At 41.5% G+C, this 15,566-nt stretch overlaps 1 protein-coding gene across 2 annotated transcripts in view; it reads right to left on the bottom strand.

Moving 5' to 3' along the window:
- The window catches only part of vta1 (vesicle (multivesicular body) trafficking 1), a 64,090-nt gene extending 54,625 nt beyond the window's left edge, over positions 1–9,465 (bottom strand). Inside the window, exon 1 of one of the 2 annotated variants that reach the window (XM_008289664.1) lies at positions 9,220–9,465. In XM_008289664.1, coding sequence (XP_008287886.1) covers positions 9,220–9,310 — 91 coding nt within the window. In that variant the 5' untranslated portion in view covers positions 9,311–9,465. The remainder of the gene's footprint in view (positions 1–9,219) is intronic. The other variant, XM_008289665.1, reaches the window with a different exon arrangement.
- Positions 9,466–15,566: the final 6,101 nt, after the last annotated feature.

Below are 15,566 nucleotides of genomic sequence, written 5' to 3'. Positions count from 1 at the left end.
TGTTATAGGTGCAAGTACGCCCAGCATTGGCTCTTTTACATGATACAGTCGTCATGAGATTTCTGGGTTTCTTGCTTTATTCCATCTATTAAGCAGCAGAGTTTTAAAAAGCTTCTAACCGAGCGTCTTCTGTCTAATCCTGCCACACCCGTCATATTCACACTCCGAAGCCACTGACAGAACTTTATTTATCCAACCTTATTCCTGTTTTAAGCTACATCCATATGATGACAGCGTAATACACTCCTCCTACTGTCTCCTCAGATGCACACAAACTGACTCAGTGGGTCAGGTTAAGCCTCCCAGTCATCACACAGAGCCTCTCTCTCTCACACAGAGTCACGTTTAGGCTCAGAGGCCCAGAAACATGGTGCTGCTGACCTCCAGTGGTCTGGCTGGATCACTGGTCCGACCCAGCACACAACAAACACTGTGGCCTCACGCCAAAGAGCACACGATCATCCTGCACGCCGATAGGACCACAACACAAAACACCAACACACACTCAGTAGGGGCAGCTCTGGCTAATCACACCACCGCCTCCTCCCTCCTCCTCGAAGCCCCGTCAATCACATCCATCAATGAGAAAAGGCTTGTTCTCGCTTTGAGATAAAATTAAACCGCTTATCTGCTACAAACTCAGTCAACCACGTTCGCAATATCAGCGTGCTTTGCAAGCAGCCTATTTCCCATTAGCACAGGTTCCTGATTCTTATTTAATCTATTAAGTACACAATCAGAGGGGAAAACAGCAGCAGCACTGCTTGACTGACAGGAGTTCTGTCTGTCCTGGGTCCAAACATTTACAACAACAAATGTCTGATAGATGTTCTTTATAACGGTGCTGTCGAGATGTCTTTGAGGGGGGAAAAAAATTGTTGACAGATTATTCAAAAGTTACCTGTTCTGATGTGAAACAACCCCACAGCTGATGCAGAACATTGATCCAACAACAAGATCAACAAGGGTGCCGTCGATATCGCAATTACATATTTATCACACTTTCCGTTGTTTAAGTACCGTAAAGTCCAGATTATAAGCCGCTATTTTTTTCACATGTTCAATTTTGTTTTCAGGCACTTCAGTGTTCGGTTCACTTTTCAGACCCAGAGGCTACATCCAGCTTTTAGACACTTTTGCCTTAACGTAGTTGCAAAACACTGAAAATGTTGTACTATATAAAAATTACCGTAAATTCCAGACTATAAGCCGCCACTTTTTTCACACGCTTTGAACACTGCGGCTTAAACAATGATGCGGATAATTTTTACGAATTTGCCGCGAAACTAAAGTGACATTGAGAGCGACAACGAAAGAGAGACTGAGGAAGTGACGAAGGAATTCTGAGGCTCTTCAACTCCGACACTGAAGAAAACGACTTTAGTGGTTTTAGTTCGCAGGAGGAAGATGAAGATAGCGATCAGTGACTAATCCTGGTAGGCTACTGTATTTTTTATTTTTTTCACCAGCCGTGTTAGAGGCACTGTTCGGAAAAAAGCATTCACGTATTTGTGTATGTCACCGGTACGTATTTAGTTAAAAGTTTAAAAAAATCTTTCTGTGTAAACATCTCATGTTACAACGTGGACACCTGCTGCTTATAGACAAGTGCGGCTTATATATGTACACATTTGTTTTTCTTTTTAAACGTAGTGGGTGCGGCTCATATTCAGGTGCCTCAATAGTCCAAAAAATTGCGGTAGTTATAAATATATGCATATTTAAGAGAAAGATGTGATCGCCAGGAAAGTACACTTATTCTGGTCACTGTTGCTCATTAGTGTGAGTGAGCATGTTGGGATGTGTTGTCATCTTATATTTCCAACGTCAACACATGTCAGCTCTCAAAAGAACAGCTGCTCTCCAGATTGACTCATCCCAGCCACCGTACCTTCATCTCTCTTGTTGTCTTGATATCTGCTACTGTACTAATAAATACAATAAATGAAGAGGAAGTCAATATTCAAATCTTAAAAAGTCCCCGAGCTGCACACAGTCGCAGCACATTATGATCATTTTAATAAGACATTTCCTACTGAGTCAAAGATAGACATCAATAAAACACCCCACACACAGGCCGGTGCAACACTCACGTCATGGTGCATGTGTCCTAAATGAGCGACACTTTTTTAGTGCTTTCTGATAACGCTGGACTTTGTAGTCATTAGTGAGGCTACTCATAATGTTCGGAGTTATAATATGACATCCTATTAACACTGTCTGCCAAGGATAGGCTCTCTTTTTAAAGTGATCATTACTTCAATGGCTGCTGAATCTTATTTTTAATTACATAGCAGCCTCCGCTGAGATATTCCTGTTCACCAATTTCTTAAATACTTATCCATCACCATCAGAGGGGCGTCTGATGGTGCAGAAGTCATCCTGCAGCAGGACAACAAACATCCAGCCAGAGAACTATAAAGAACTATATCTGGTCATAAGGAGAAGGAGAAGGAGCTCTGAAACATGATCTGACCCCCACTGAGCCCTGATCTCACCATCATGGAAACAGTCTGGGATTAAATGAAGAGACAGAAGACACTCAGACAGACTGCAGCGTTTCCCTCTTTGTGGCTTCCCACTTCACATAGACACAGCAGCAAACCCAGCAGGTGACGTGAAGATAACAACGCCTAATCTGACGGCTTCTTTCCATCAAAAGACAAAGATGGACACCAACCCCACACACAGGAAGTCAAGCCAAGATATCTTTTTTTCTTTTTCCAACCTGAATCTGGCAACACGAGCAAAGATGCCAGACGTTCTGCAGCAGACGGCAGGGAATCCAGTCCTAGTAGCATCCTGACAGTACAGCTGCAGCCCCAGAAAAGCACAGGAGGACAGACTGTGACGCATCCTGGCCTCCACAGAGGAAATACTACGAGATGGATATTGATTAGATCAGCTGCAAAACTAAATGAAAATGGACACGTAAGTCTTGTAACCCTCAGACCACAAATGAACACAGAGCAACAGCTACAGAGAGCTGATCGAATATAATAAAGACAACTGCTGAGACTCCTTTAACTGTTTGTTGAAGTACAGATGTTCTGTGATATTGCAACGAAAAAAACAACATCCGTTTCAAAGGCACATGATGAATAACATTGGTAAGAAACTGTCTAATTTTCATTTGTACAAAACACAACGAGAGAGAAAGAAGCCAAAAAGGAAAAGTGGACCCGTCGGTTGGGATGTTTCCACCCGTCCCCATCGCCATGGTCGTCTTGCGCCCTCAAACCAGTCATCTGAGGGGGAAAACTAAATCCACAGCAAAACTAGTGCAACTTTTTTAAGTCAAGCATCTTTTCTCTGGTGTGGCTTGTAGCTGGTACATTTTACAGTCCAGGCCAGCTCCACAGCGATGAGGAGGAGAGAAAACCTCACAACGCTGCATGAGCCAGCCCTTTGTTTCCTTTCTGTTAGGGCACCAAACACAGCACACAGCATCGGGATAGCTGCGACACTGAAGTTGATCCCTGACGAGACAGGCTGACTACACAAGCTGCACATCCACACTGGACTACCGTCACACACAGGTTACTCACAAGGCCGCCTAAAGGGAAAGGCTCAGCCTGTAACTAGAGAATCACTCCATGCCAGGTTTCAGGTTGTCATCAGTTAACCATGAGCTCAGCGTGTGTTGTCATATGAATAAATTAATGCTCAGCTCACAGAATCTGAGTCCAATCAGGGATCTTTGAAGCATCGGCTTCACACAAATTCTCCAAGACGGCTGGAAACAACCTCCCTGCCAATTACCTTGAACTGTGTGCTGCTATATTTTCTCTTTACAGCATTTGGTATGGAATTAACTGATTAATAAAAACGACTCATTATATTATTTTTCAAAGCAGCTTGCTTTTTGCCATGGTGATGGCGGCGCACATAGACGCAGCGCCCCCTTCAGGAGATAACGAAAGTGAACATTTTGAGTGTCTTGTCCATCCCAGACGTTCATTCTGCAAAACTTGCGACTGGGAGACTTTGCTGGGCGTCAGGACAGTGAACGGTGCTGGAACTGAGGCGATCGGTTGTGATGTGGACATACTACACCAACATGGAGTCCGATCAGAGACGACGCCGGCAGTTACCCGAGAGAGAAGGAAGTGCAAATGGTGCGAACGTAAACAAGGAGGAGGAAGAGAGCCGGGATCCATGCTAGGCTAAAGGCTAACCCCTCCAGACCAGCAGGACCGTCCTCCTGCTCTCCAAAGTCCACTCCCTTGACAACAAGCTGGACGAGTTACGTTTGCTGAGAGAAACCCACAGAGAGTAGAAAGACTGCTGTGTGTCTGCTTTAACAGGAACATGGCTCCATGACAGCATCCCAGACAGACATACAGCTGGAGGAGATGCAGACAGACAGACAGCTGGAGGAGATGCAGACAGACAGACAGACAGACAGCTAGCTCTGGGCAGCATCTGCAGCTTCACCATCGTCACACCATCATGTGTGTCTTTGTGTCCCTGAAGACCAACCAGGACCTGAAGAGGTTCACCATGTTCAACATGATGGCGGCGTGCATGGACACAGCGCCCCCTTCAGGAGACAGCGAGATCCCAGACATTCATTCTGCAAAACTTACTAATTAAATGATCCTGAAGAAACGATCTGACATCTTGCCTGTACTGCTGTGTATGTACAGAAACATGACAATAAACTTGATTTGATTTTTAGTACAGTGCTGCCTGTTTATTATCAAACCCTCGGTCCAGGATGGAATTATGACTATATCCGGGATATTATAATAAGCGGGCTTCAAGATTTGCAAATCGAAGTGTCTGCAACGATAGAGCACTGAGAAAACTGTGTCTGTGTGACGTAAAGCCAAAATGGGAATGTTTTCATATGATAAAGGGACAGTCTGAAGATCAAGAAATGTTTAATCAAACGGAGTTTTGTGGTTTGGCTTCAGTGAAATTTCACTGTTGTCGGTACGAAAAGCCACCTCATCAACAAAAGTTATTTCCTTTAATCAGAGGGTATACAGAGGATTAACTTATCAGGATTAACTAGCTGAGGAGTTCAGTTATGAGTGACGACAGGCTCTGCAACAATACATTCTCTCTGATTAATGTCAGACAGTGTGAATAACTCCGTGATCAGACCTCAGGCGAGCAGGTAACTGACCAACAAACAATGACATTGCCTTCCACAGCTGACCGGGGTTTGATAATCTGCCACATATGACCGACACTCGGCCCGTAATGATCGGCCGACCACGACTTTAAATGGGCAAAAGTTATTCCTGGATTCAATTTCGAGGAATTTTGTTCTGACAAAAACCAGGATTATGACATTATTCTATGACAACAAACAGGCTGTTTTACTATAGGTTATATAGGAAATGATTCAGGACTTTGATGTTTTATGATAAGTGGGCAGCGCTGTGTTTAAAACATCCACCACGACCGTAAGAAACGCTGTCAGCATGTTCCTGATGCTCACAGACAAACATGCCTCGTTCTCCTCAGAAAAACAGAAAAGGAAATTATCTTTTGAAGCATATGATTAACAGTCAGACTGACTTAATTCAACACAGAAAATGATGTTTCCATGTATTTTCCCACCGCACACATACATCATCATTCTCATCCCGGCCTCATTCACTTCCCAGCAGGACCTCCGCCTCTTCTTCACTCGATCATCCTCGTCTGCAGCCAATCAGGGATTTGTAATGAGCCATGCTGAGTCTCTGATTGGCTGTGTTTCCACAGAACGGCCGAGTGAAGAAAAAAAAATTACCCCAAGCACGTGGCTGCATTGTCCGACCTGCAGATTCTGGCCGTTACATCTCTGGACGTAAATGTTTTTGAACAAAGCTTTATGAAGAAGTCACGGTGAAAGGAGGCTGCCGTGGTGCGACGTATTCTTCAAGGAGAAAAAACAATCTCGAACGCAAACAACAGCCTATAGGTCCGAACACAGGACTGTTTATGCTGGACTGTATTTGCCCTACCTTTCCAGCCTCGTGGCGCTTTAATTGATTTAACAAGCAACCTGATAGACGGTCGCTCTCACCGCAGGAAAATAACACCGGCAGCTGAAGGACAATATTCCTGAAATTTCTGCTGCAGTGATTATGACAACAATCATGGTGACAAAGGACGGAGGCCCTCGGACTTCAAAGTGCTGACAGCATCTATACAAGCGCTGAACATCAAACACAACACGCTCTTCTAGTGGCGGTCTACTTTAAAGTAATAGAGCCGCACAGCAGAGCCGTGTGGTAAGGAGGAAGCAAGCATGCAGCCACGACTACGATGCAGACTGTTGTGCTGGTTTTCCTTATTTATGTCATAAAAATAAGAGTTGTTTGTTTCAGACACAGTAAAATCTTGCTGCTTTTCCATTTTCCTTACTGCATTCACATACCACCTGTTGTCATTTTCAGTTTTAGTAATTGTGATCGCAGCGTGCATCGTGTTTATTCGAAGCTTAACTGAAAACACAGTTAACCAACAAAGCTCAACGTCTTACTACTGCACAGCTGATAATGCAACCGTACAGGAAACAAAACTTGCTGGCAAAATCATGAAAACAGTTAATTTTAGGGATGCGCCAGTCGATTTCCCGTCCTGTCTAATAACACCAAAATACACTGCAGCCACGAAATGGACTGAAATCACAGCTTTCCCTCAGCTGTCACATGAAACAGGTGCATACGTCTGTCAGCGCAGTGGACGCATGGTGTTGATCTGACAGCTTTTTTATACCTCTTCGTGAATATAGCAACTCCTCTGTGTCACAGCTCAACTAGGTCAGATGCAGACCCCTGCTGCACCGAAGCCTGTGCACTCTATACAATCAATCAAAAGTCATCTCACATACTTTGCCCTACTTCAGGGAAAACAAGGGCAACTTTCTACATCTAACATGTTATGGCGAGTTGTATATATCTGTCTCTAGGTTTTTCAAATGAATCGCTCATGACTGCAGGTGTAATTGGTGATTCTAAATTGTCTGTAGGTGTGAATGTGAGTGTGCTTGGTTGTCTGTCTCTAAGTGTAGCCCTGTGATAGACTGGTGACCTGTCCAGGGTGTCCCCTGCCTTCACCCTGAGTCAGCTGGGATAGACTCCAGCCCCCCATGACCCTAGTGAGGATTAAGCGGTGTATAGATATTGGATGAATGGATGGACCGGTTAGAAGCTCCTTCGTAATTTATAGTTACATTTCTATACCTATGCATGTATGTATCTATGTATGCATGTATTTACATATATAAAACTGATTTATTTACACTTAACGTAGGTTTTCATATCAGGAAAGAGCCACAGTGAGTCACCTACATGACGACATTTCTTATCACATGATCAGTTTGATTTGCTTTTACAATGACCTACTATGTATTCATCAGAAGTATAAACAGAGGAGTCTTCATTTCACCTGTACTGAGCCAATTTTCAACTCTTATTCAGGCAGAGTTTTTGTCAACCTTGTCAACAGATCCCTGGAAAACATCTGAACCAGTGTGTTAACAGGTCTTTAAAAACACCACAAAAATATGAGCTTCATCTTTTTAAAAAAAACAACAAAAGACTGTTGGATGCCGTTATTTAAAAAAAAAAAAAAAGGTTACACAAAAAGGAAGAAATAATAAATTTGTTCAGGACCGCTTTCAGCAGCAGACTAATCTACAATCAGTGCTTTATGTATTTGTGGCCATAAGACAGTTTACCAAAATTGCCAAGTTCATAATGAAAACTGCACGTCATTAACAGAACTCTGTGGCTTTTGGTTATTTGTTAGTACGATCAGTTCATATAATGCAATAAAAATAATACGAGAAAAAAAACATATCACAAGACTGGTGCTTATCCTTTTAAAAAATGTTAATGAAAAAGAAATATGGTGGAAAAATCTATTCTCAGAGACTGAAAAATAGTTTTTCTGTGTATCAGGAATGAAACGTTTTCTTCCATTAACAGAGGAGGTCTTTGTGTTAAGCGATGTGGCCCCACTTTGGGAAATCTGTGGTGAAAGCAGTTTTGCCTGTATAAGTTTTTATGTCAAACATTGTCAACAAATCCAAGAACAACACCCAAATCTATGAGCTAACATGACTCTCAATGCTTTTCCCTACACTGTCTTAGGCCCAGAAATCCAGACTTCTTGGTATCTACCAGTGATGAAATGAAATGAAATGATGTGAAAGTTGTTCAATTTACAGTAAGACAGATCGCTCTGTCTCTTTTGCCCACAAGCAATAACTGTAATGGGATTAAATTTATATGATGTAATAAAGATATTGAGAGAAATAAAGAACATCACAAGACCTTTGCTTTAACATTTGAAAATGTGGGGCTGGGTTTTGTTCATATAATGGAGGATAAAATTGTGTCCCTTGTCAAAGTACGGACGGAATACAGTTTTGTTTGGGTATCAGGACTGAAACTCAGGTATCACATTGGCATAAGTGTCAATATCTATTGATATATCAAGCCAAGTTAAATATGGCTTTTCACACAGGACAAAAGAAAAGACAATGAATTTGAGCAGCAAAGCAACAGCAAGTTAAAACAATTAAAATCACTGTTCATCCACTGACATAGCAGTGCAGTTGGGTGGAGTCCATTCCTCACAGCTGAGCCAGCCATGCCTGACTATGGAGGCTCATGACTATGTCAGATGACACACAATGAAAGCAAGAAACAAGCTGGACGAGGACTTCACATCACCAGTCAGATGCTGCTACATGCTAGCTGCTAACTCCACACCTCTATGGCAGGTTGCCAAGTATGATTACCTGGAGAGTTTCTGACTGTTAGAAATTAGCAATTTCTGGTACAGCTAGCAGGATAAAAGTAGAGCAGGTAAAGCCTTACAGAACAAAACATGTGTAGTTTTGTGTTGTGGGCGGATATCTGCCTCGGTGAAGGAAACATTGTGAAATTCCTCAATAATTACATCTGTCATGACGTTCAGGAAGCGTTAGCCGGCTAATGAAGTTTGAGCTGTCAAAGCTAACACTGGCAGGCGCATGATTAGATGCCGTTAAGAGTGCAGACCGATTAAAGCCCACAGCTCTGCGGCGCTTCAAAGATTTAAATCCGTCGTTGTCTGCGAGAGGTCTGTGTTTGAAGTTTGAGGTAAGATTAAAAAAAAAGTTAGAGGCTAAGCTAACACGCTCTTGAGAGCTGTGGGCTCAGGTAAACAAAGCTGGGATGCTAACCACAGTAGCCGCAGCTAACGTTAGCCAATTCACAAACTTACAGTAGTAAGCCACGACCGGGTCCCGTTTCTCATGTTCCTGTGCGGTCCGCAGGTGGTGCTGGATGGCTTTGAGCTGAGTCGGTAAAGCCATGAGTGAGTTAAAACCCCTCCGAGAGGCAAAAGTACATCAGTGGAAGTCAGTGTTGTTGTTAGCAAGTGTTCCCCTCACTTCCGCGTCTGCACCCAATAGGAGCGGTCGCTGAGGCGGGACAGGTGACGTCACCGGCCAGCTCGGGAGGATTCATGACTGAACATTTTTAGAACTCGATTTATTAAACATCAAAAAGGTAATGAGCTTCAGAAAAATGATCGAAAGTTTTTGTCGAAATCATATGACTGAATATGTTGATATCTGTGCATAGATGAGGTACCCTACCAAAGGGATCAATAAAGTTCTATCTAATCTAATCTAATCTAATCTAATCTAATCTAATCTACCTCAGTTTTGTTTTTGTTTTGTTTTTTTCCCTTTCTTTATATACATATATTTATAAATTTGAATGAATTATGTTTCTTGTTTTGGGATTAGTTTAATTGATAATTTGTAATTTGTCTTCATCCATCCTCTTTGACGTATTTTTTGTGCTGGCAGATGTTTGTTTGTTTGTTTGTTTGTTTGTTTGTTTTGCATACTGGTTGGTTTTTGGGGTGTCTGTACTGACAACAATTTTTTGCCCTGAAGAAGACTAATCCAGTCATGTGTATTAGTTAATGTCCATTGTTTGTTGTATGTTTAGTTTTTTAAAAAAACATCTATATCAGCGGTGTTTTTGTTGTTGTTGTTGTTGTTGTTTTTCTTGTTGTTGGGGGTGGGGGCTGTACGGTGAGTCTAGTACTGGGGAGATTTAATCTGGATATTCAATATTCTTGTTACCTTTGTGATTAAAAACAAACTATTTTTCCATGCGTTTTTTCTTTATTTACACCAAAAGTAGATGATGTTGATCTTTTCCACAGAAAAAAAGATCTGTCAATAATCCCACAATGGAATAAGAATGTTTTTGTGAAACCTGACAGCAAGAAGATGGAGAGAGGACATTTTTGTATTTTTATTACATCTTTTAATGCATTTTTTTCTTTACCAATGAAAATAAAGACAATACTAAGTAGATAAACAGAAAGAAACTGAATAAGTACAGGTTCCTTGAGATTCATTAGAATTACAGTTTTAAACTCACTATGTAATAATCACAAACCCACAACAATACTTATGGTGCCAGTTCTAACAAAAGAAAACTAACTCAAACATTATGACAGTAGTTGAGTTTTTATCAGCTAAAGCAGACTTGGAGTCAGTCGTTGTGGAGTTCGATCACTCAGGATTAGTCCCATCAAAAAGTTCCATTCAGGAAATTTGGCTTGAGGTCAAGTTAAACCCATGAGCCCCCCAAATTGAGTTTGCAGTCAGGCGTGCAAGCCAAAACATATTCACAACAAACAAAATGAAGACATACCGACTGAGGTAAATCAGGGCGAGCCCCACGAAATACAACAAACTGCATTTCCAAGAGAGTGGGTGGGCTTGGAGCAGAGAGGTCGTCTGTTACAGTTAGGAGAGTTTATGGCCTGTGGTAAAAATGACAACTTCAATCGGTTTGGTTCAGCTTGCGGTTGAATGAACCTGCGACCTGAGCGGCACAACAAAGGAAACACTGCAGCAGCTTGACGTTCTCTGGGCTTTTCATTTCACATATTGACTTTGGTAGGGCATGCCTGCTGGGTGCCAGTGTTTTCTCTGCTCCAGACCACAGTGGGAAGTGCTGTTGTATATTTATGTGTGGTCGGCTTAGGGTCACACTGCCCAGTTCTTACTGAACCGTGACTTGGAATTAAAACTCGCATGAGGTTTGGAAAACAGTTGTGGTCGTGGGGTTTGGCTTGAGAGTCTGGGAGAATCTACAAGCTGATGGATCGATGAATAGCTTTGGCCTGAGCCCACCCACTTCCTTGGTGATTTATTTTTACACTTCTTGGCTACAATCGTGCCAGATTTGATCTCTCTCTTTGTTCATAAGATCAGTGGAGCTGAGCTGGTGTTGGCATTAGACTGCAGAGCTGCTACATACAGACAGACAGACAGACAGGGAGAGGTTGAATCAAAGTGTCCAGACGAGGATGTGGGTTTGGTTTCAGAAAAAAACTATGAACTTTACCATCCCTGTTTGACTGATATTAGATTGCTGCATCTTCAGGAGGGTAGTAGGAGTGTTTTTTTTTGTTTTTTTTCCCAGAACAGTACATTTTTAGCCTTGAATGCTGCACAATACACAGTGTAGTGTGTGAAAGTAAAATCAATCACAAGCTCTTAGGTTATCATGTATTATCTGTTTTTCATTTTATGTAAATGTATCTTTGTTGGGCTGCAAGGTGGCTCAGTGGTTAGCATTGTTGCCTCGCAGCAAGAAGGTCGCTGGTTCACATCCCAGTGAGGACACCCAGGATCTCTCTGCGTGGAGTTTGCATGTTCTCCCCGTGCAGCGTGAGTTCTCTACGGGTTCTCTCTTAGAGCAGCGAAGATACATCCATCCATCCATTATCTATACACCACTTAATCCTCACTAGGGTCATGGGGGGCTGGACTCTATCTCAGCTGACTCAGGGTGAAGGCAGGGGACACCCTGGACAGGTTACCAGTCTATCACAGGGCTACACTTGAAGCTTCTACGCATTAGTCCACAAGCAAATGGGCAACACCCATCTTTTATGTACAGACTGTGGTATCAGCCATCTGTCTTTTAAGCAGCCGACCTTCACTCCATTAACTGCCAACATCAAGAATCCTTTAAAAACTTGTTTTGGAATGGGCTGCAATTAAGTGAAGAAAAAAAGCTTCATATCCATTGTAGCAAATGAAGCAAATGAAGTCCCGTCTCATGGCCCAATTTCTCCTCTTGGCGTCCAGAGTCCCGCACATTTCATATCACAGCGATGGCATGTTTATCAAGGTGCATATGACCAAAGTGTACGACAGCTGATCCTACATTTGAATTCATCGAGAGAGAGAGAAAGACCACGACTCAAATGTCCGACTGTGTGCGTCCTTCATTTCACCGAAACTAACTTTATGTCCTTCTTTCAAGTTTCCCGTGTCTAAAGCGCTGTATTGATGTCATTTGATTTACGAGAGCTGTCGGTTAGAACGAGGATGGGTTTTGTTTACTGCTGAGAAGACGCAGACATGAAGTAAGAACCCAGTGACTTTTACTGTCTCCTGCTTTCCCTGAGGACAAATCATCTGCGTTTCTGTCCATTTATCTGATCTTCTGCCGCATCAGTAGAAGATCATTTGTGCCGCTTAGTTTATTATGAAAAAACCCCAATAGGGATGCAATTTATCTGACTGATCATTTTTCCAGGCGTTTAATAGTTTAATCTATTTTAATCACATTTAGATTTTATTAATATTATTTAGAATCCATTTCGTGAGATTTATTGTTATTTTTTCACCATTTTTAAAATTATTATCAGCTTGTCAGTCATCTGTAAAGCACCTTGAACTGCACGAAGCTGTACAAAAGGTGCAAAACAATGAAGAAAAGAGGAAAAAAAGACGAAAAGGTTGTGTAGTTGTCTAACTTAACAGAGCTGCAAGTTGCAGTTGTTTCTGCTTCTAGAAGTAAAAGTCCCATTTGTTCTATCCATCCACCTATCCATTATCTATACACCGCTTAATCCTCACTGGGGTCATGGGGGGCTGGAGTCTATCCCAGCTGACTCAGGGTGAAGGCAGGGGACACCCTGGACAGGTCACCAGTCTATCACAGGGCTACACTTAGAGACAGACAACCAAGCACACTCACATTCACACCTACGGACAATTTAGAATCACCAATTAACCTCAACATGTTTTTGGACTGTGTGGGAGGAAGCCGGAGAACCCGGAGAGAACCCACACTGCACGGGGAGAACATGGAGACTCCACGGGTGTCTTCACCGGAACGCGAACCAGCGACCTTCATCCTGCGAGGCAACGGTGCTAACCAACTTGCACCTTGCCCCCATTCGTTCTAAACATAAAGCACGTCAGGTGATTCACAGCTGGAGCACATCTGTAGCTCGGACTGATTAACAAGAGCATTACAAAATATTTGGCTCTTTGATAAAAAAGTCAAAGGCACAAGCTTCTACGCACAAACTGTGATTCCTGAAGTGCATTTCAGGGGAAAAAATCCAGTCATTGATCTTCAAATTCTGTCAAATAAGCTGCTGCTGGTGGCAGAGAGATAAAGCGTTCGCTACTGGGAAAATCAAAAAACAGAATATCCAGCTGGAATCAGTTTACTTTGAATTCTGGCTCAGTTTTGAAAATGAGCATCTCTGGTGTCACATTCTGGTACCGAGTGCAAGAAAGCTGTCTGAATACAGCGATAGATCCGATGGCTCATGGGTATTGTAGTACACTATGATGTAATCATTTTACATTGACCTTAGTAAAAACTTTAACCAAACATATTGTAATATATGTTAATAGTAATAAAAATTCTCTCTCTCATAATTCTGGCATTTAGCAAATATAAATAATTTTGGTAATTGTAACTGACCTAAAACAGGAAAAGTTGAGTCTGATTTAATGTCAGACAGTGAGAGAAAAAAAAAGGTTTCATGTCTTTTTATACAGTTTATGTAAAAGGTACTCAGTGCATCATGGGAGTTTACAAGCAGACGTACAGTCGTCCTCAAATGTATTCAAACCCTCCCATTAAAGAAGGAAACAAAACAGGTTCAGTCACTGAAATAAGTTGAAATTGACAAAATTAATAATAAATAAAAAAAATTATGAAAATCATGACATTGCTTTTGAATTATGCTTCAACAGAAATATTTTTAAAAAACAAACAAAAATAAGCAAACAAGCATGATGGGACCCGTATTTAGTTGAACAAACCTTTGAGTCAATCAAGTGTTTTCTGTAACTCTCCATCAGACTTCTGCACCTGTTGACAGGTGTTTTGATTTTGGCCCACTGCTCATCAACAAAGTGCTCTGATTTGTCCCTGACATTTTTCTTTTTTTGTTTTTTTAAAATTCTTTTCAACCGCAATTCAAAAGCAATGTCTTATTTCACTAAATTCTAATTTAGCAAATTTTTATTTATTATTACTTTTTTCAGTTTCTACTTATTTGAGTGACTATTGTGAGTTTTGCTTTTTCTTTAATGGAAGGATAGGAATACATTTGAGGATGACTGTATATCAGCATTACTAAGGGATGGTGAAGGTGAGCCTGTTAAAGCGCCGTCTCTAAACTTGAAATAGGCCATTTGTTCTTATGGTTTATTGCCAAGCAATCACATTACACGAACATTAAAACTGACTGGACAGGTCAGATGACTTTTCTGTGGCTGTTTCTCATCAGAACAGTTTCAGTCGTTCACCTCCGATCCAGCTCTGTGGATCTTTGCCTGATTACTCTTTTCTATTTCTAAATCATTTCTTTATGTTATCCATCAAATACTTGTAAGGATATTACATATTGGACCACAGTGTGAACCAATAAATAGCACAGCTCACATGTTTCTATAATTCCACGTCATTAAAAAATGAAACAAAGACGATTGTAGGACATGTTTAATCAATCATCTCAAGACAAAACAAGTAGGAGAATCACTGGTAACCTTCAGTAAACAGTAGCACTCGCACAAACATGTTTCTCAATAATTGTGGGTTGGTCATAAAGTGTGCCTCTTTTTCTTTGACGTAGCTGTGAGGTTGTAGACATTCATGAAGGACAAAAGTATTTCAATACAGAGAGAGTTGATGGAAAATGTGATGAGTCTCGGCTCCATTTTCACAACTAACACGTAAGAACGTCAGTAAAAATCAAAAATATACAAAAGAAGTTGTGTTTGCAATGGAGTGTACTGTATGATGCACCATAGCTGACGCTGATATTGGTGGTTAATATAAGCATCAACATATGGTAACAGCACACTCCCTGATTTTTTACATTTTTTCAATCCTGCCACCAAAAGCCAACACACCTCCCAGCTCAGTGTTGGCATCTTAGTCAGCTGACTTCATCAAAAGAACTATTTTTTGAGGCACTTTTTAAAAATTCAGTGGATTGTATCTGTACCCAGAAGGGGTCCATTCACACCAATTATTCACCAGATCCTTACATTTCTGTCAGTTACCGATGCTTCAGACTTCTTTCAGGTACATCATCTGCTCTCTGACTATCATTCTAAGACATTTAACCACAGCTTCAAGGACAAATGTGAACAAGCTGTTTACCAAGACTGCCTCGTTTGTAAAAGATGAACGCAGCCACCTTGAAATCATCCATTTGTTTGTGGACGACCGTTCTGAAGCCTTGAGTTTAGAATTCTGTTGATACCATCTTGGTTT

This window comes from Stegastes partitus, unplaced genomic scaffold, assembly GCF_000690725.1.
Source record: "Stegastes partitus isolate 25-593 unplaced genomic scaffold, Stegastes_partitus-1.0.2 Scaffold629, whole genome shotgun sequence".
NCBI classification, from domain to species: Eukaryota; Metazoa; Chordata; class Actinopteri; family Pomacentridae; genus Stegastes; species Stegastes partitus.
This window is presented reverse-complemented; position numbering and strand designations above follow the sequence as displayed.